Here is a 17,364-nt window from a genome sequence, read left to right as displayed (position 1 = left end):
TAGGCAGGTGGCATTCATTAGCGCCTCGGACCACAGCTGAAGCGTTCCGCCCCTGCGATAAGCCTTGCGGGAAGGATCTCGATAAGCAATTTCCAGCTCGCTGCACGTTAGACGCCATTTTTGAGTGATGAGGCGACGCCAAATTGACGACGAGAGCAAGTGTACACATTGACCTACTGGTCTGTATCTCTCAGCGTTTCCTGACATAGTTTTTGGACCTCGAGGCGCTTCCGGCCAGAATGCTCATTAGACTTGGTCAGGCCCCATACCAAGTCTTACTCTCGATTCGCCGCCGCCTCGCCATTATCGTTTGCTCCGAGCTTTCTCAACCGACAGCTTTCTTCCTCCACGCAGCCCCACTTCACGACACGTACTGTTGACGATACCACTGACAACATTCGCGACGTGCGCCTTCTATCCCATTTATTTAGAGGAGAGGCTGGAGGCAGTGTATTGAGCTCTTGCGTCTGATAGGTGGCCGCGCTCTACCAGAGGACTGTTCAGAGCCGGTGCATCCCTCTCTCTTGTGTGCAGCCGACTGTTGTCTTTGGGCCCAGGACACAGCTTTCACGCCTCGCCCTGTCAACTCCGGGGTGGTTCCTGACGAGATGGCTGCGAGGCCTGCTACGCCAGCTTCGCCGAAGAACTTCAAAGTCCAACCCCCCAAGCCCGGGCAGCCGGTCTACGGTTGTGGTGAGTCGCTCTACCCAAGCCTCTCCCAGCCGCCATCACTAATTTCTACCAGAACACCTACAGCGCTTGCTTAATCAAGACCAGGCAACGACCAACACGTCAATTCAGCATTACAAATCGATCTTGCGGAGCATCCTCGACACAACCCCGATCCTGCCCCAAACTGCTAAGCTCAGCGAGGGCCAGATCGTTACGTCGCTGACCCCAACCTGTCTCTGTCTGCAGTGCCCCATGACACTTACTGAGGACGACCGAAACAAACATGGCAATAAGAAATCGCACAGATTCTGTACGTGGGGCGTGCCGGCTTGTGTGGTTGTGTCCACAGCTGACTGTATGCTCGTACAGATGTTGACTCGAGAAGCGGTGCGCTGTTTTGTCAGATGTGTGACGACATTGTCTGGGACCCAACGTTTGAGGATCTCAGACTGAAGAAGGTTGGCACAGGCACTTTCTCCACAGGTAAGTCCCCGAGCTTCGAGTCGCGCTTCACAGCCCAACAACCCCCGGTTTCCCTGAATATCCCGCTGACTGCTTTGGGTAGGTCGGAAACGGAAACATGATGAACTTTTCGCATCAGACCCCCTCAAGGAGAGCCCACAGTACATCTCGACAAACACGACTGTTGCGTCTTGCAAGGCCAATGGACTCCGTGGTATATATAATGCGGGTGCCACATGTTACCAGAATGTGGTGTTGCAGAGCTTCCTACATAACCCTGTACTCAGAAACTTCTATCTGAGCGATGGGCACCAAAGTATCAACTGCGACACACAGCACTGCCTGAGCTGCGCGATGGATGATATGTTTCAAGACTTCTACGCCGTGGAGAATACTAACGGATACACGGCTGCTAACATCCTCTCGGGCTTCTGGATTAGCGAGAAGAAGGCTTTCGAAAACCTTGTCACGACCAAGGAGCAGGATGCACATGAATTCTTCCAGTTCTTGGCAGAGGAGCTACATGAGCGCAACGGCGACGGTAAAAAGCCCGAGATTGGCAGCGAGCACAGCTGCGACTGCATAATCCATCAGACTTTCTATGGAAAGCTTCAAAGCACCACGACATGCCAGCACTGCGGCGGCGTAACCAATCAGGTCCAAAGTTTCCTCGACCTCAGCCTCCCCCTTGAGAATCTTGCCCAGAAGAAGGGCAAGAAAGGGGGGGCCAAAGCGCACACCATGACATTACAGGAGTGCCTGGATGAGGAATACATCAAGTCCGACAAATGCGAATACCGTTGCCACAATTGCAATTCAATGCAGCAAGCGCGTAGGCAGACTATGATAAAGCGCCTACCAAACGTTCTAGCAATTCAGATGAAGGTGCTCAACGCTCTCCTATCTTCGACTACATAAGAATAGATTCTGACTCTGCCGCAGAGATTCGAGTATAAGCAAGGAAGAAACGAACGGGCGGCGAAGATTGATACACCTGTCCATTTCCCGCTGCAGCTAAATATGCTGCCATACACGAATCGTGCTAGGACCCAGGATGCCAAGGATAATCATGAACTTGCACGGTCATGCACATACGATCTCTTGAGCGTGGTCGTCCACGTAGGGGAGATTGACACGGGCCATTATGTGTCGTATTGTCGAGTGGGCGACCAGGTAAGTCCACAACTCCTTGTCTCTTAGAATTACGTGTTTCGATACTAACCATCGTGTCTAAGTGGTTCGCTTTCAATGACCACAAAGTTGAGCTTGCGGCCAAATCAGATGTTCTCGGGGCGCGGGCATACTTACTCTTCTACATAATCAGATCACTTGCATAGAATGCATGACCTGGTTCCGGCGGCGGATTATCAAAGGGCCCTGTGGTGGGATGATAAGCATGCGCATGTTCTCCTTGAAAGCATGTCATCTATAGCCAAGGTTTGGTCACAGAGTAAAGCCACGGCATATGAGGTATTGGGAATATTGCAACCCAGATCATCATGAACGCGCATAACAGGGCTGAAGCGGGTTGAGGTATCGGTTCAGATACATCATTCCATAGACAAAGCATGTCCCTGTCGGCGGGAAAATATACAATATCAACAAGGAATAGACGACGGGAGTTTCGATTTGTACAAGTACATGTTGGATCCGCATAATCGTGAGAGTCCTTGTCCTTTGCGCTAGGTGTGACCCATTCCCGCTTGTGCCCACGGCAAATATCTTGTTAATGAGAAAGTCGTTATCTTCATCTGTCTACGTGATATTCTAGACCCGACTCGGGGGGTTTTCATGAGTCAGTGGCAGGCTTGACTCTCTCCTTCACATCTGGGTCTCCTGCTACGGCCACGGCCTTCTCTCCCCTCCATTTCCAGAGCTCAGACTCAAAATTTGCGTAGCAGTAGAATTCGTTGCTCAGTCCGCGAGCGTGCTTTGGCTCGAAGTCGGTGGTCCGAACTCCGTAGGCTCGGTATAACTTCGTGATAAGCCCTTCCATCCTCTCTCCCGTGCAAACGATTATTCGAGGGTGGGGAATTAACTTGGCTGGGCTATTACCAGCCTGGCTGCCACTGACCGCTGTGGCCTTTGCTGGCGTGGTAGGCTCTGTCTTTAGGAGCCAACGTACAGTGAGGGCGGCTGTTGAGTTTGCAAAAGTAGCAGAGCATCTAAGGTTAGCTATAGCATACAAGGAGGTCATATAGAGCTATGTTCGGGTGACGACTCTGGGGACATACTCTTTGTCTGGCAATCCTCACTCAAGAATGGCGGGTCTGTAATGACGCAATCAACGGTGCCCTTCAAGTGCGCTAACTGGAAGTTAGTACTTGTTTATGCTTGACTATAGTTGCCTGGAAGCCAGAGTCTTGATTTGCTCGAGTGAAGTCAAGAAGAGCTCCTGGGGGGTGTGAGAATGGTGGAGGGACGCACGTGGTAACTTGAACGGCTGCGCAAAGTCGTAGAACACGAATTCCGGGAAGATGGCGAAGCGATTATCATGCTCAAGCAACACTAGCTTTGGTTTTGGCTCATCTGAGGGAGTAGTGCTCTTCATACATAAAAAATAACGGGTTAGCAAGAGTACATGGCCAAAGTAGGTGATAGTATAGTAGAGACGGGCGGGGATGACAACAATAAAGGCCATCCTTTCCACTGCCCATGTTGTTTACATCACACACAAACGAATAACCTGGAAACACGGAACCAAGCACATAGATAACGAGAAAACAGGAAGACGTGCTAGCAGAAGTATCTCTCTTACCAGAATGTTTCTTAGCGCCACAAAGACACTTGGTGCCGACACAATAGCGAGCGTAGTCTCAGCGGTACAGCCATCGAGCAAGTAATGGGCGAACTGGTTCGCTGTTTCTTCCGAGTACTTTTGATCACATAGTCAGAATCCCAATCTCTCTGTGTTTGTATGTCCTTATCCATGGGGTCTGGCTGTCAACGAGGCCGTCCTTCAGCCCGCCAATTATTTTTCTTCTTTTTTTTTTTTTTTTTTTTCAAGAAAAAGGCTTCCATCGACGCATTTTGTACAAGGGGTAAAAAAATCACCAAAAAACCCATCACTCACCCAAAACTGGGATTCGTTCCAATCTTCAGTGAAAGTATCCATAGACAAAGCGACACTCTCCAAGCGGCGCTGCTCCGCCTCTTGCTCGAGCTCAGCGAGCTGTTTTGCGCGGGCATCACGTTCGGCGTAGAAGGCATTCAGTGCATCGAGAGCGTCCGAGGACAAAACGCTAAGGCAGAGTCAAAAAATGGTTTGTGGAGAATAGAAATCTCGATGTACTTACATCTCCTCATCATCGCTCTCTGAGCTAGAAGCCATTGTGAATCAGGCGCCGAAAGTCTTTCCTGCTGGGCGTTGAAGGTGGCCGGTTTCAGGCGAGGTGGGCGAATGGTAGAGAAAGAGGCAAAAAATTTTTGTCGGGCGTTTTTGGGCTCATAATTCTCGGTCGGGTTTGCATCTAAATTTTGTTAGACTAAAGCACACCGATCCTTTTACAAAATTTACCAATGCCAAGGTAGCAAAGCAAGTTGAGCTATTCCTACTCTTTTTTGTATCTAATTATTTCTAGGACACCCTCACATTGAAATAAAAAGGCGTTTTTAATACTACGTATGTACACTCTACAGGGCGTCTTAGCCCCCCCAAAGGCAGCCAGCTATTTCCCCATTTACTGATCGTCCAACACATGAATGTATTGCTTTTCTTCTCTCTTCTCCTTCTCTGTCGATGGCGGCAGGTCGTAGTATTGAGAGCTCCGGAAACCTTGCTTCGGGGGTGTCAGTTTCGGTTGCCACAGTAGATGAGATGGATGAGCTTACCAGATAGTGGTAGAGGAACTTGGTAATGTCACCCGGCTCGAGTCCGAGGTCCTTGAACGTCTTGGCCGACTCATCAATGACCTGATCGTGGAACTCTCGCTCCACCTCGTCGGTGGACATGACGGGCCACCAGAGAAGACGGTTTAATACGCCGGCAACGGGCTTCAAAACCGCCTTGGGGACATTGATGTGTCTCCGCTTCTTATAAATCTCCTTGTCTACCATTTCGGCGATCTCGGCCGTTGAGTAATTCTTGGGTCCATAAAGCTCATATGTTTGAGCTGCGGTGTTATCGTTGTAGAGCATGACCTCTAGCGCCTCACCAACATCAATGACCTACTACCCGTCAGTACGCCATGGCCGGAAAGGGGGACAGTAATGCTACACTAACGTGGACTGGCCAATATCTTTCCTCCATGTTATTGGACGTGAACAGGTTGGTCACTCCCGCAAGTTTCAGCAGAAGGTTGTCTTCAAAGCCGAACATTGGGGCGGGCCTGACGATAGTAGTTTCAGGAAAGATGCTCCGGACTACTTGCTCTCCCCGACCCTAGATGCAAAGTTAGGAAATTATCTCTATATATCTCGTCTCAGAGGGGTAGCTACCTTGGTGGCGTAAAACTCGGAAGGCGACAACGGATCCGCATTGTAGGATGAGACGTGAATGAACCGATCCACGTCATATTTAGCCACAGCTTCGGCGATGCGCTCGGAGCCCTCAACGTGAACGTCCTCGAGGGAGAAATTCCTTACTGTCCGTCAGTTGCTGCCATCAACGCAGGCAAATTCGGACATGCTCAGCTCACTTTGTAGGGTAGTTTCGGCCAACCAGGTTGTACACAACGTCCGAGTGTCTGACACTTTCCTCGATCGACTGGGTGTTGTGTAGGTCGTATTCCTATTGCCGGGTTTCAGCAATTGGAGCGGACAAGGGTAAAAGCCGGGAGCCTCACTATGAACACGACGCGGCCCAAATCACCAGTAACCTTCAGATGGCGCTTGGCCATCTCCTCCCGGAAGGGGACAATTACGGTACATCCTTGCCTCGCTGGACAAGACGTCAGTAAATCTGGGGGTGGAATGTCTCGATGGCAAGAGGGGGCGGCTACGGGAGCGTACCTAGTCGGTTGACGATGTAACGGCCGAGCGCACCGGTTGCGCCGAAGACGGTGGCAGTGTGTCCGCCGAGGGAGGAACTATAGCGGTAAACCCGAGTTAGAATTGCGTCGGGGAGCGGGAGAGATCGGGGAGCAGCAAGACGGACCGGCCACCAGTTGTGCGGATAATGGGCTTGCCAGTGCGCGTAATGGTGATATCCGAGACGCCTCGGCGCTGAAGAGCGCCCCTCGCGATTTTCGGTGTCAACCGCGCTGCGGTCGGCAGGGAAGCCATTCTTGCACGTCGTGGGTCGCAAGAGGCGCTGTGTCCCGCTCAATTGATTGTTGCAGATGGACACTGCGAGCTCCTTCCCAGCCAAAGCCGGCAAGTTGATGGCTTCAGAGCTGTGGCCCACTTCATCCCGCCTAGGGTCAAGCCAATCACGTGCAGCTACTTCAAGGCTCCAAACAGTGGGCGCTAGCGGGTTCGGGAGTACGTACCGATCCATTGATCCCCTGTCAGTCAGCGGCCAGCTAGCACCAGGCTGCGCTGCCGCGTCAAGTCAGGCAGGAAGGCTAGCTTCAGGTCCAATGCCTTCCTTGTCTTCCTCCTCATCCCAACTTCAAACATCGCACCATATCAGCTTTCTACCTTCGACCAACCGACCGCATACTGCAAAAAGCTTCAAACGCTTTTCTACATTTACTGTAGACGATCGCCATACAATTTCCGTGTTCTCCCGTTTCTGCACACAGTTGGGCCGCGAAGATGAATGTCGATACCATCTCCGACTTCCTGGCCGATCAGCGGGACCAGTCCCCCGAGGACCTGCAGCCTCTAGTTCTCGAGTTCGAGACGCTATGGGAGCGGAAGCTGTGGCACCAACTCACAAACCAGCTCATCGAGTTCTTCAACAACCCCGGCAGTGCCCCGCAGCGCCTACAGTTCTACAAGGTCTTCATCCTCAAGTTTGCCGACAAGATAAATCAACTGAAGCTTGTTGACCTGGCCTTGAAGGCAGCGACACAATGTAGAGGTAAGAGCACGCTGCCCCGCTATGCCAACTGAGAAGCATGCATGGGATAAGATATGTGCAGGTAGCTAACAAAAGATCTCGGCGGTAAGACAATCAAGAGCGCCTCACCTTTATGGAGGCGGTGGTCAAAAAGGTGGACCACGAAGATTCGCAAGACGCCCTCGTGTTTGCCACCATCGCCGTGGCGCGCGTGAAGCTGGACCTGGTAGATCTAGATGGCGCGCGGAAAGATCTTGATCGGGCGGAGCGGGTTCTGGACGGCTTCGACTCGGTCGAGACGATCGTGCACGCGGCCTTTTACGGCGCCAACGCCGACTATTACCAAGCCAAGATGGACTTTGGGTCGTACTACCGCAACGCGCTGCTGTATCTAGCTTGTATCGACATCAAGTCGCTGAGCGCAGCGGAGAGGCGTTACCGCGCCTACGACCTGAGCGTTGCGGCTCTCGTCAGCACCAGCATCTACAACTTTGGCGAGCTGCTGCTGCATCCGATACTGGATGCGCTGGCAGACCGCGAAGAGGACCAATGGCTTCGGGACCTGTTGTTTGCCTTCAACCGCGGCGACCTGGCCGCCTACGACGTGTTGGTTGGCCACATCGAGTCGACGCCGCTGCTAGCCAAGCACAGCCGCCAGTTGCGCGAGAAGATCTACCTGGCGTCCCTGACCGAGGCCGTGTTCCGGCGTCCACCCCACGATCGCGCCATGACATTTGACACCATCGCTGCCGAGACCAAGGTCCGCCCCGATGAGATCGAGCACTTAATCATGAAGGCGCTAAGTCTCGGTCTATTACGCGGTACCATCGACCAAGTAGACGAGGTGGCACACATCAACTGGGTTCAGCCTAAGGTGTTGGATATGAAGCAGATCGAGAACATGCGCCAGCGGTTGAAAGACTGGGACTCGAGCGTTTACCAGCTCGGCAACTGGATTGAGAATGCAGGGCAGGATGTCTGGGCGGCATGAGCAGAGCATGGGGTTTGCTTGGGAAGGATGAATGTACTGTCTGACTGGCCAAGAGCCGGGAGAGATACCTAGAGGGTCTGTAGGTATGAAAAATGCATGCCTTGTATACTACATGCCATGGACGACTGCGCTGTCTACAGCAGAAAACCAATTCGTCTGTGGCGGGAAACGATGGACAAAAAGAATAAAGACGTTCAGCAACACAATTAGAGGGCCTACAGCCTCGTCCTCGTCCCATCGTGGTACTGTCTAACTACCGCTTTCTCCGACGTTAACTTACTGGGACGCTGAGATTCGGGGAGAGGCGTCAATAATGCTTCGCTGTTTAACTGTGATAGCCAGGTACAATGCCCTGGGGTTGACCTCTACTGTAGGCACAAGTACAGCGCTGAACTATCAGTCTATGAACGTTTGATATCGAGCCCTTAACCCTTTACGACGCTAAACTGAACACCCGACAGTGCTTGCTGTAAAACCCAACACGATATATGCATGATAACTCATTTAAACACTCACAATGCCTTTGTTTTGACCGTAGCGACCGTCGAGGTCTTCTTTTTTGTTTCCTCTGATTTTCCCAGGACACTGATGCTGCCGGCTAGCCAGGCGGGCCACCACACACACCACACGACGACCGGGGAGTTCATCCCACAGACGTGCCAGGCAAAGGCGACCTCGCGCAGGATGGCGCCGACGTCGAGGCGCCAGTAAGCGGCGCTGGCGACAAGGATGGCCGTAGGACTGACGGTGTTGAGGAGGACAGTGCAGGCGGCACGCAGGACCGGCGACTGCGGCCAAGGGCGCATAAATGTCAGGGGGCTGGCGAGCAGGCCGACGAGTAGCGCAAGGCTGAAGTTGAGGGTTGCCAGCGACGCCAGAAACATGCCCAGCAGCAAAAGCGAGAATGATTTGATAAGCTGGTACTGCTGAGCCGATGGCGCGTAGTAGTTGGTGAGCACGGATGAAAGGGCATGGGGCAGCACCGCGTTGAAAACCGCGAAGATTACGAAGGCCGGCGTGAGCATCTGCATCAATGGGTAGGGGAGTTAGCAAAAGAGGGCGGAAGCGACGGTTTGGCGTCGGATAAAGTAGAGCTCTTACATTTTCAGGGGCGTGGTTAAAGAGATATAAAGGAATCACAGCCAAGAACTGGCAGATAGTCACAACGCCAAGAGGCAAGAAGAGTTCTCTTTCCACCGCCGGTGTACTGGTATTCAACTTCGTGACAGTCTCGCCAGCGGCTTCAGCGCCATCTGCCGCCTTAGCTGGCGTGCTCTCGGGCTGGCCACTCTTGACCCACAGCGCAATGGCCATGATGGTGAAGTTGATAGCCACAAGCATTGCGCTCGGTAAGTAGGTACCGATGCTGACGAATCGTTCACGCTGCATGAGCAGGTAGAAAAAGAAGCTCTGATGTAGATGCTCGAGGAGGTTGTTGAGGCTGCGGAACGTGCCCTCGATAACACGACCCATGGCCATCTCGTCCTGCCAGCCATCCCCAAAGGGCTGCAGCGTCACGGCGTCGACATGGTACGGGATGAAACTACTGTGAGGACCGCTGGCTAAACCGAGCCCCTGCTTCAGCATGCCGCGGAGCATAGTGCGCAATCGGTCTGGATACTGGTCATTGTGGTGCCACATCTCCTGCAATGCCACGCCCATGCCCATCTGACCGCCAGCGATGCTGACAACCGAGTTTATGAGGTCCAAGTTGGGCAGCTGGCCATTCACTCCGTCATAAACGATGTGCACGCTTTCGAAGCGGCTCTCCTGGGAATAGTCGATGGCGATGGCACCCTGCAAGGCACCCGACTTTAGCGGGAGGCTGTCGACGCGCGATGAGTCGTGGGCATCATGGTAAGCATCAACCCACGCCTGCGGGCCGGCGATGCTGTCGGGCGTCACGAGGAACACAATGTCCTTGGACCATAGAGACCAGCGCTTGAAGTAGCGAGCCAGCGTCAGCGCAAGAGCCACGCCGTTCCGGTTCAGCTCCTGCTTGACGTTCTCCCATGCTGCCACCAACACAATGGCCTCGGTGGCATCTCCGCGTGGTGCCTGCAGGATTGCGTATACGTTCTCGCCCGAGTAGACGAGCCCGGCCGCGCTGTACGTGAAGTTCTGGCGTCCTGCCTTGAGGCCGAGGCCTTTGACAATGGATTCGAGCTTGTCGTTTATTCTAGACCAGCATAGCCCCGTCAGCCAGCATCTCCGCATATCCCCGGGGAAGTTTTAGAACCAAAGAGCTCAAAGGTGAGTGGATGGGCAAGGCGCACGTACTCGATATTGCTCTTGCCTACCAAGGCGTTGACCTCGTGCTTGTAAGCGCGAAAGACATTCTGGTCGCTGCCACCAAAGTACGTATGGACCTGGCCTGGTAGGAGGGCGTTCTCTGATATGTATGTCCTCCGCGAGTAGTCGTCGAGCGGGAGAAGGAAGAGCCAGACAACACCGACAAGGATGCAGAGCAGGGACAAGTAAGGCGGGAGCTTCAGGATGCGCGGATCGCGCCTCAGACGCAACGCGCCAGCTATAACGTTGTTCGTTAGTCTGCAAAAGTCCAATGGGAACCAAGGGAAGACTGCGCTAACACAAAAGACGCGGCATAGTTCACCGCAGCTCTAGGCTTGTGGTGTTCTCTGGTCGAAGCCTCTTCGACAGCGGCTGATGCATTCTGAAGAGTCGGGCCAATGCATGCAGCTTACAAGCTCCACCACTGGCATCTTGAGGGGCTAAAGACGCTAAGCGCAGCTTCCTTGACCCGTGTGCATTTTAGCACCCGTTTACTGAATAATGCTCCATGGCATCCAACGGTTTATGCGTTTACCCCCCACAACCTAGGAACCCGCGGATTTCTAGTACAAAGGAGAGCGTCTAAAGTCTTACATTTGTCTCTTCTCATGATGTACTATTAATCTCAGGTCTTTGTGTGCTTTTCGTATGCATATACAAAGTCCTCTCACAATATGGGTATCCTTGATGCCAAAGTCCACACCCCTGGCAATAAACTTGTGACGCCATTGAGACAGGCTAGGAAACCGTGCCGCACGCAAGATTCAAACAAGTTTATATAAATATATATGTACCAGATACAACAGCCTTTCGCCCAAGACCCATTAAAGGGGCGGCGATGACTATGGCCCAAGCCTTTGCGAACTTCCAACAACGCCCTTGGCCGTAGTTGGGCCCCCAATCGGACTCCCACCAGACGACGGGAGAACTCCAAAGCGCCCATATGTCTTTTGGTCCATGTTCACATAGTAAGGTAGACGGCCGAATATATTCACCTTGCTCTCCACCCATCGCAGGATCTTCTCAGGAGGTGCTAGGAATTTGAGGTATCCCAAGCCGCCTGTTGAAGAGCAACCAAACATTAGTAACACAACTTGGGTGGAGAATCGAAGAACAGAAAGAAACGGAGAAACGTACAGATGTATCCCACGACCAGGCCCGACAAGTGACCCAAGAAACTCGAGCTGGGAACCAGCGCCGCAACACACAGTAGCAGGGCAATGGGCGTAGTCCAGGTGGGAATGTTGTGCGTTGCTACTACTAGGTACGGATTTACCTTGTACGTGCGGATTGCCTCCATACCGAGGAGAAGGAAGACCCACATACTGTGTGTCAAAGACAAGAGTTAGAATACATATTTCCAGCGTGGGAGCACAAGGCCCCTTTTCTGGGGAGAGGTTGGCCTACCTGGCGCCCATCACGCTCGTATTCGACCTGAGAACGAACTTTTCCACAAACAAGTATATGAACGAAGGTATCGTCGTCAATGCTAAAATCAGTGGTGTCAGTCTAGATCCTCATTTTCACGTGGCTTAACGAAAGGGTTTCTGTCCAGTCTGCAGCCTCCTAACATTGTGCTTGGCACGAGAGAAATACTCACGGCCAAAGAACAGGGCTAGGGATGTAAGAGTGCCGTGCTCGGCCTCGAAACGCTCCATTAGGGGCGTAAGGGCGAGGATGTTCATGATCGCGTGAAAAGCATTGAGGTGGATGAAAGGGAACGTATTAAGGCGGTATACTAGTTGTTGCACTATTAGCCTGCTGTCTGATTCTGTATTGTTCGTCGCCATGAATGCGCTTGCATATGCCTTAACATAAAAGGCAGGCTGTCAAGGCTTCTATCCATCAACACTCAACCTTGCGCAGACCTAGTCGGAAGACAAGGAGGATGCCTTGTTCTGCTTGCCTATACTGGCGCACCAGCTTGGCTTCAGATGGGTCATCCGGCCTTATCACCCGACGGCAGAGACGAGACGATGACAGAGAAAAAAAGACTAACACGTCGTGATCCCTATCTCGTCAGGTATTAAGGCGCCCCATGTTCGAACATCCCACAACGACTGGACGCCGATGACCCAAAAAGCGACAATCGCGATGATGACGGCGCGCGTGAAAAGTGGTAGGCGAAAGACATAGGAACGGACGCGGGACGTGTTGAAGGAGACCGCGTTGGTGGACGGCATGACGGATCGTTGCGGTCGCGTCCGCGGTCACAGCAGCAGCGCCGGGGCCGGGAGAGGGTACGGTAGGAAGGCGGGGAGTCCCTTTCGGATGGGTCGGCCAGGCAAAACTGTCTCGAGCTCCCAGCGACGAGGTACAATTGCTGATTGAACCAGGACGAGCTCTCGTAGTAGGGGTGGGTGTGTCGTCAATCAGTTAGGCTCGCTCAAAATCGCGTTATAGCTCCGTCGTCATGTTGGAGGAATTTGCGCTAAAGATTTGTATATCAGAAAATAAAATAAAGCCCATGTTCGCCCAAGATGAAGGGAAATTGTTAACACCGCGGCAGTCCGCCATGGAGGACCCTGGCGTTCGTTGGCTGCAATCGTGTCTGGTGTGGGGCCATTCATTCTATTCTACGGATACTCCGTATGTACACTACTAGGTTGGGACACATATCTACAGGCACCAAGGTACGGTTCAGTATGGAGTATTTCGCACCGGTTTTATGCATAATGTTTGATGGAGCGCAAGGTAATAATAGTTACTTGCCAATCGCTTTAGATTTGCAAGAGAGAATACAGAAAGATGTGTTACACACGTCTGCTAATATAATAAATAGAAAATTGTTACATGTAACGTTATTTTTCGATATTGAAACACATTAAACCGCCATCTCTTTACTGGAATATGTAGCTGCTTTGCGGAATACGTGTACTTGATATCGCTATATACGTGTAATCCGCACCGTAGCGTAACTGCATTTTGGGCTGGACCTTGCTAGCCCCACGTGACCCGCTCTTGCCGAAGGCAAGCCTCATGCCCAAGCTATCGAAATTGTTAGCGCAAGCTCAGAATCCGCGATCGCACACTAAACGCGCGAGATGACATCTCCATGTTTGTAGTCCGCTTCACGCGCATTGCGAAATTGTCACATCGAGCCATGGGTTCTTCAGCATATGCAGCATACGCGGCCCAGAATGGGCTTGCAGGCGGCGCACACACCGTCACTGCCCTCGGGCGGTGGTCCATTTTAAACAATCAACTTCCAGGTATGGCGAAACGCTCAATCCGGACCCAAGAATCTCCGCCGGCGAGCTTGCGATTGCGAGTCATAGTCCTTATTTGCCCTTACTTTCCTGTGTTCACCCCGTTGTGCTTTGTTGCTAACTCGTTTCTCTGCCACCAGCCGTTGACAAGATCAAGGTGATCCACGTCTACGACTTTGACAATACGCGTATGTCTTCCCTCTGCCGAGAATGTTTTTGGTCTTCGTGACTGACCTGCTCCTCTTTTACATCGCAGTTTTCAAGACCCCTCTTCCAAACCCCAAGATATGGAGCGGTCCTACGATCGGTGCTCTTGCGAACCCCGAGTGCTTTATCAACGGTGGATGGTGGCACGACTGCCGGATTCTCGCTTCCACAGGCGAGGGTCTTGCCAAGGAAGAACCGAAGGCATGGAACGGGTGGTGGAATGAAAAGATTGTCGAACTTGTTCGGCTGAGCATGCGGCAAAAGGATGCGCTTTGTGTCCTGCTTACTGGCCGCTCAGAGTCTGGATTCGCCGATCTGGTCAAGCGCATGGTCTCAAGCAAAGGCCTTGAGTTTGATCTAGCCTCTTTGAAGCCGGCCGTTGGCCCCAACAACCAGCCCTTTGCCACCACCATGATTTTCAAGCAGGCTTTCTTGGAAGCTCTGATGGAGACCTACAAACAGGCTGAAGAGATCCGTATCTATGAGGATCGTCCGAAGCACGTCAAGGGCTTCCGTGAATTCCTGAACGATTATAACAAGAAGCAAAGGGGCATTGGTGGCTCCCCCACACGAGGGCCGATTGATGCTGAGGTCGTGCCAGTGGCTGACATTGCCACAAATCTCGACCCCGTTGCCGAAGTAGCTGAAGTCCAGCACCTGATCAACGAGCATAACGCCGCCCTATTCAAGCGCCGGCGCGGGACTAGAGGCGAGCGCCTCATGATCAAGAAGACTGTATTTTATACAGGATATCTGATCAACAGCGCTGATACTCAGCGTCTGCTAACACTCGCAAATTTTCCGCAAAACCTATCAGAGACAGAGTTGAAATTGCATGCAAACAATATCATGATATGCCCGAGACCGTGTCCGGCTAGTATCTTGGAGAAGGTCGGTGGCATGGGGACAAAGATGTCGTGGGAAGTCACTGGCACAGCATGTTTCGAGAACAATATCTGGGCGGCCTGCCTAAAGCCTGTGCCGGCTACTGCAAAGTTCCACACTGACAACCCGAGCCCTCTTGTTGTTCTTGCGCTACGAAAAGGCGCGCGTCCGGTGGACGCAGGTAAGATCAAGAATTGGCAGCAAGTACCGCTAGACAAAGCCTTTGTCTTTGAGACGACAGTAGGAGAAAAGGTGCTTCTTCGTGTTGAAGCGGAGGATCCCAGTGAAGGTGCATACGAGAGCTTGTTCCCTAACAAACCCTCCAAGAGGAAGTTTGGCAGCGGGGAAGAAGATTCTCGTCTGCGTCAAGGCAATACGCATGCTGGTGGACACCGTAATGATCGGGGCCACTTCCACCAATCTGGACCTCCGGGCCGCGGGGGTTCAGGCCGAGGAGGCTTCCGCGGAGGAGCCAATGCGGGCCCGCACCGAGGTTTCCGGGGACGAGGAGGTGGTTCCAGAGGTCGTGGCGTCCGTGGCGGTGGTGGCCATCACTACAAGTCGCTCGACGATCTTGCCACGCGAGAAAACCAAGGCGGGTTTGTGCAGCAGGTGTCTTACGAAGATGACTCTCAGCGAAATTTTACGACATTGCAGCAGACGCAAAACCAAGGGAGCCAAGGTTACCAAAAACAGCCGCACTACCAACCGCCTTACCAACATCAGGGGCAGCAGCCGCAGCAGCAGCAATATCAGCAGCCCCAGCAGCCCCAGCAGCAGTATGGTGGCTGGCAGCAGCAACAACATGGCAATTCCCAACAAGGACGGCCTATGGGTGCTCCGACTGGTCCCAGTGGTCAGGAGATGAACAACTACTACTAAAACCGGGACGTGAAATCGGAAAAGGTACAAATGTGAAACTATAGAATACCCAATGGCAATCGTGGGCAGATCAGGAATGATTTTCGGAAATTAGAGTTTGGGATCATGACTAGGCATATTAGGAAATGGTACAGACTGCCGTGGCTGGTGGTTGTTTGGGTGATGAGATGTAATAGAAAAACAATGCTATAACTTTGTTTGTCCAGAAAGTCGCTTGTCATGTACGATGTGTCTATCATGTTCTTGGCCAATATCTCGGCTCGACCAGTTATTCCTATTGGAAATTCACGAGCTATATTGGTTAAGAATGATCAGAAGGTACCCTTTGATATCCGTTATTTGTAGTGTGAAGGAACCGAGAAATTTCTCTATCAAAACCTGACGCCGCCACCGCCTTTTTTACACGCACAAACGCCGGTACCACATGCCCTATAACCATGATAATGCGCATTGCGTCATTGACCGAGGGAACCCAAGATGCTATCAACCATCCTACTCCATTCCTTCCATAATATGGGGCTTGGTCCGACGGCCTAGAACCGAGCAACAAACACCGCCTTGATGTTTACGTCTCCATCTCAATCTCCTGCGATTTTTCTGACATTCTGACTGGCCCGTTGTCTGTCCGGAGGACTACCGCGGCCTCTTCGTGCGTGAAAGGACCCTCGCGCAGTGCCTTGAGGCTGACTCGGGGAAATGGGGGTCAAAATCTCGGGATCCGGGTTTCTCTTTGCTCCATAAGGAGCTGAGGGAAGGGGTAGGCAGGAATAGAACTCACTTGCGCTTATGGGGCTTGCCCTTGCGGTGCGTCAGCAAGCTGATATCCGTCTCGAACCACTTGGCGCACTCGACGCAGTAGTACAGCCCGAGCCCCGGCAGGTCCTCGGCTGGCTTGGACTCCTTGTGCTGCGCCAGATGCCGCGGAGACTTCAGATCGGCTTGGATCTGGTCCATGTCGCTGGGAATATGGTCAGATCGTTTTGTTGGGTGGATAAAAAACGGCGGATGAGATCAGAGGCTTGCAGGCTTTGCTCACCGGAGATACCGCCGCGTCTTGGTCTTTGTGCGCTTCGATAGAAAACCCATTGTGAATGTTTCGCTTCGTCGTAATTCTCAGGAATTGAAGGCTGTAACTGATGCAACTCTGTAGAAGATGTAGACTACGATGTGAATTTTTTGCTTAAAAAAAGGGTTGTGTGGTCGATGAGAGGTTGGATTTCGGTTGTGGTGGGAAATTCCGAAGCAGGCAGAAATTAACAATTCTTATTTGCCTGTCTAACCGGGAAAGCGCCTGCGCACCTGAAGTACCTTACTTACCACGTTCCCTACAAGTTCGCAACAGCTAGATGAAACGCTACTCTGAAAGTCTTCTATAGCCAAAAAAAAATTAATTCAACCTGAAGCCGACATCCATGGGGCTCTCTGTTGTCGTCTTCAGACAACGACTTCGGGGGTCGGAATGCTATTGGGGGTTTCCAGCCAGTGAAAATATCATGCTAATATGAGTACAATCCCTAAATGGTTGTTTGCGCGGTACTTGAGGTGGATGACAAGGCAGGGATTCGATAACCTCTGCCAGGTAATTGGCAAGGGGAAGTTATTACTTGGTCTGTATTCTTATTATTAGAGATTCCAATAACTATTGCGCCTCGGAGCAAAATCTAGGGTAGTGAGGCCTTTCATACCTTGCGAAGGCCCCTACCAACAAACATTTAGGGATTGGATCACATCCTGCCTTCCAAGTACAACAGTATCCAAAGCCTGGTGAACTAAACCCTCATTATTACCGTCTATGGATCAACCCGGCAACGCCTAGTTTT

At 52.2% G+C, this 17,364-nt stretch overlaps 7 protein-coding genes across 7 annotated transcripts; 3 read left to right on the top strand and 4 right to left on the bottom strand.

The window, feature by feature from the left end:
- Positions 1-608: 608 nt before the first annotated feature.
- B0T26DRAFT_742305 (ubiquitin carboxyl-terminal hydrolase-like protein) lies at positions 609-2,471 on the top strand (the record flags this gene model as incomplete). Its single annotated transcript, XM_060444087.1, has 6 exons — positions 609-693; positions 746-982; positions 1,042-1,155; positions 1,238-2,019; positions 2,077-2,307; positions 2,370-2,471. 6 exons carry the CDS (start codon positions 609-611, stop codon positions 2,469-2,471), a joined length of 1,551 nt encoding a protein of 516 aa, XP_060295122.1.
- B0T26DRAFT_718410 (putative N6-adenine methyltransferase-domain-containing protein) lies at positions 2,430-4,630 on the bottom strand. Its single transcript, XM_060442384.1, has 6 exons — positions 4,431-4,630; positions 4,208-4,376; positions 3,893-4,009; positions 3,562-3,679; positions 3,369-3,440; positions 2,430-3,270 (listed from the first exon to the last, which is right to left on the bottom strand). Exons 1-6 carry the CDS (start codon positions 4,463-4,465, stop codon positions 2,924-2,926), a joined length of 858 nt encoding a protein of 285 aa, XP_060295121.1. The 5' UTR covers positions 4,466-4,630; the 3' UTR covers positions 2,430-2,923.
- Positions 4,631-4,657: 27 nt separating this feature from the next.
- B0T26DRAFT_718406 (uncharacterized protein) lies at positions 4,658-6,470 on the bottom strand. Its single transcript, XM_060442383.1, has 8 exons — positions 6,230-6,470; positions 6,085-6,161; positions 5,919-6,013; positions 5,772-5,863; positions 5,572-5,713; positions 5,357-5,515; positions 4,966-5,301; positions 4,658-4,913 (listed from the first exon to the last, which is right to left on the bottom strand). Exons 1-8 carry the CDS (start codon positions 6,355-6,357, stop codon positions 4,815-4,817), a joined length of 1,128 nt encoding a protein of 375 aa, XP_060295120.1. The 5' UTR covers positions 6,358-6,470; the 3' UTR covers positions 4,658-4,814.
- Positions 6,471-6,831: 361 nt separating this feature from the next.
- Positions 6,832-8,069, top strand: B0T26DRAFT_651731 (uncharacterized protein; the record flags this gene model as incomplete). Its single annotated transcript, XM_060438299.1, has 2 exons — positions 6,832-7,099; positions 7,189-8,069. The coding sequence occupies 2 exons, from the start codon at positions 6,832-6,834 to the stop codon at positions 8,067-8,069; spliced, it is 1,149 nt and encodes a 382-aa protein (XP_060295119.1).
- A 512-nt stretch (positions 8,070-8,581) lies between these two features.
- On the bottom strand, positions 8,582-12,544 carry B0T26DRAFT_742301 (Gaa1-like protein; the record flags this gene model as incomplete). The annotated part of the gene is made up of 8 exons (XM_060444086.1): positions 8,582-9,094; positions 9,171-10,278; positions 10,350-10,599; positions 11,227-11,421; positions 11,499-11,686; positions 11,769-11,850; positions 11,962-12,099; positions 12,361-12,544. The coding sequence occupies 8 exons, from the start codon at positions 12,542-12,544 to the stop codon at positions 8,582-8,584; spliced, it is 2,658 nt and encodes an 885-aa protein (XP_060295118.1).
- A 920-nt stretch (positions 12,545-13,464) lies between these two features.
- B0T26DRAFT_753870 (tat pathway signal sequence) lies at positions 13,465-15,544 on the top strand (the record flags this gene model as incomplete). The annotated part of the gene is made up of 3 exons (XM_060445759.1): positions 13,465-13,573; positions 13,711-13,758; positions 13,827-15,544. 3 exons carry the CDS (start codon positions 13,465-13,467, stop codon positions 15,542-15,544), a joined length of 1,875 nt encoding a protein of 624 aa, XP_060295117.1.
- Positions 15,545-16,109: 565 nt separating this feature from the next.
- Positions 16,110-16,630, bottom strand: B0T26DRAFT_651505 (uncharacterized protein; the record flags this gene model as incomplete). Its single annotated transcript, XM_060438284.1, has 3 exons — positions 16,110-16,227; positions 16,323-16,502; positions 16,581-16,630. The coding sequence occupies 3 exons, from the start codon at positions 16,628-16,630 to the stop codon at positions 16,110-16,112; spliced, it is 348 nt and encodes a 115-aa protein (XP_060295116.1).
- Between the last annotated feature and the right edge of the window lie 734 nt (positions 16,631-17,364).

The sequence above is a fragment of the Lasiosphaeria miniovina genome (genome assembly GCF_030549165.1).
Source record: "Lasiosphaeria miniovina strain SMH2392-1A chromosome Unknown B0T26scaffold_5, whole genome shotgun sequence".
Classification (NCBI taxonomy): Eukaryota; Fungi; Ascomycota; class Sordariomycetes; order Sordariales; family Lasiosphaeriaceae; genus Lasiosphaeria; species Lasiosphaeria miniovina.
Note: the sequence above shows the minus strand (reverse complement) of the source record. Positions and strands in the feature narration are given on the sequence as shown.

Bases quoted from the DNA above. Each gene is read 5' to 3' on its own strand.
- B0T26DRAFT_718410 (XM_060442384.1), bottom strand. From the start codon at position 4,465: ATGGCTTCTAGCTCAGAGAGCGATGATGAGGAGAT. The intron at 3,680-3,892 runs GTAAGAGAGATA...TTATGTATGAAG, and splicing joins TGGCGCTAAGAAACATTCTG to AGCACTACTCCCTCAGATGA. The intron at 3,441-3,561 runs GTGCGTCCCTCC...ACTTCCAGTTAG, and splicing joins GCAGCCGTTCAAGTTACCAC to CGCACTTGAAGGGCACCGTT.
- B0T26DRAFT_718406 (XM_060442383.1), bottom strand. From the start codon at position 6,357: ATGGCTTCCCTGCCGACCGCAGCGCGGTTGACACCGAAAATCGCGAGG. The intron at 6,014-6,084 runs GTACGCTCCCGT...CGTCTTGTCCAG, and splicing joins TTACATCGTCAACCGACTAG to CGAGGCAAGGATGTACCGTA. The intron at 5,516-5,571 runs GTAGCTACCCCT...CTTTGCATCTAG, and splicing joins CCGAGTTTTACGCCACCAAG to GGTCGGGGAGAGCAAGTAGT.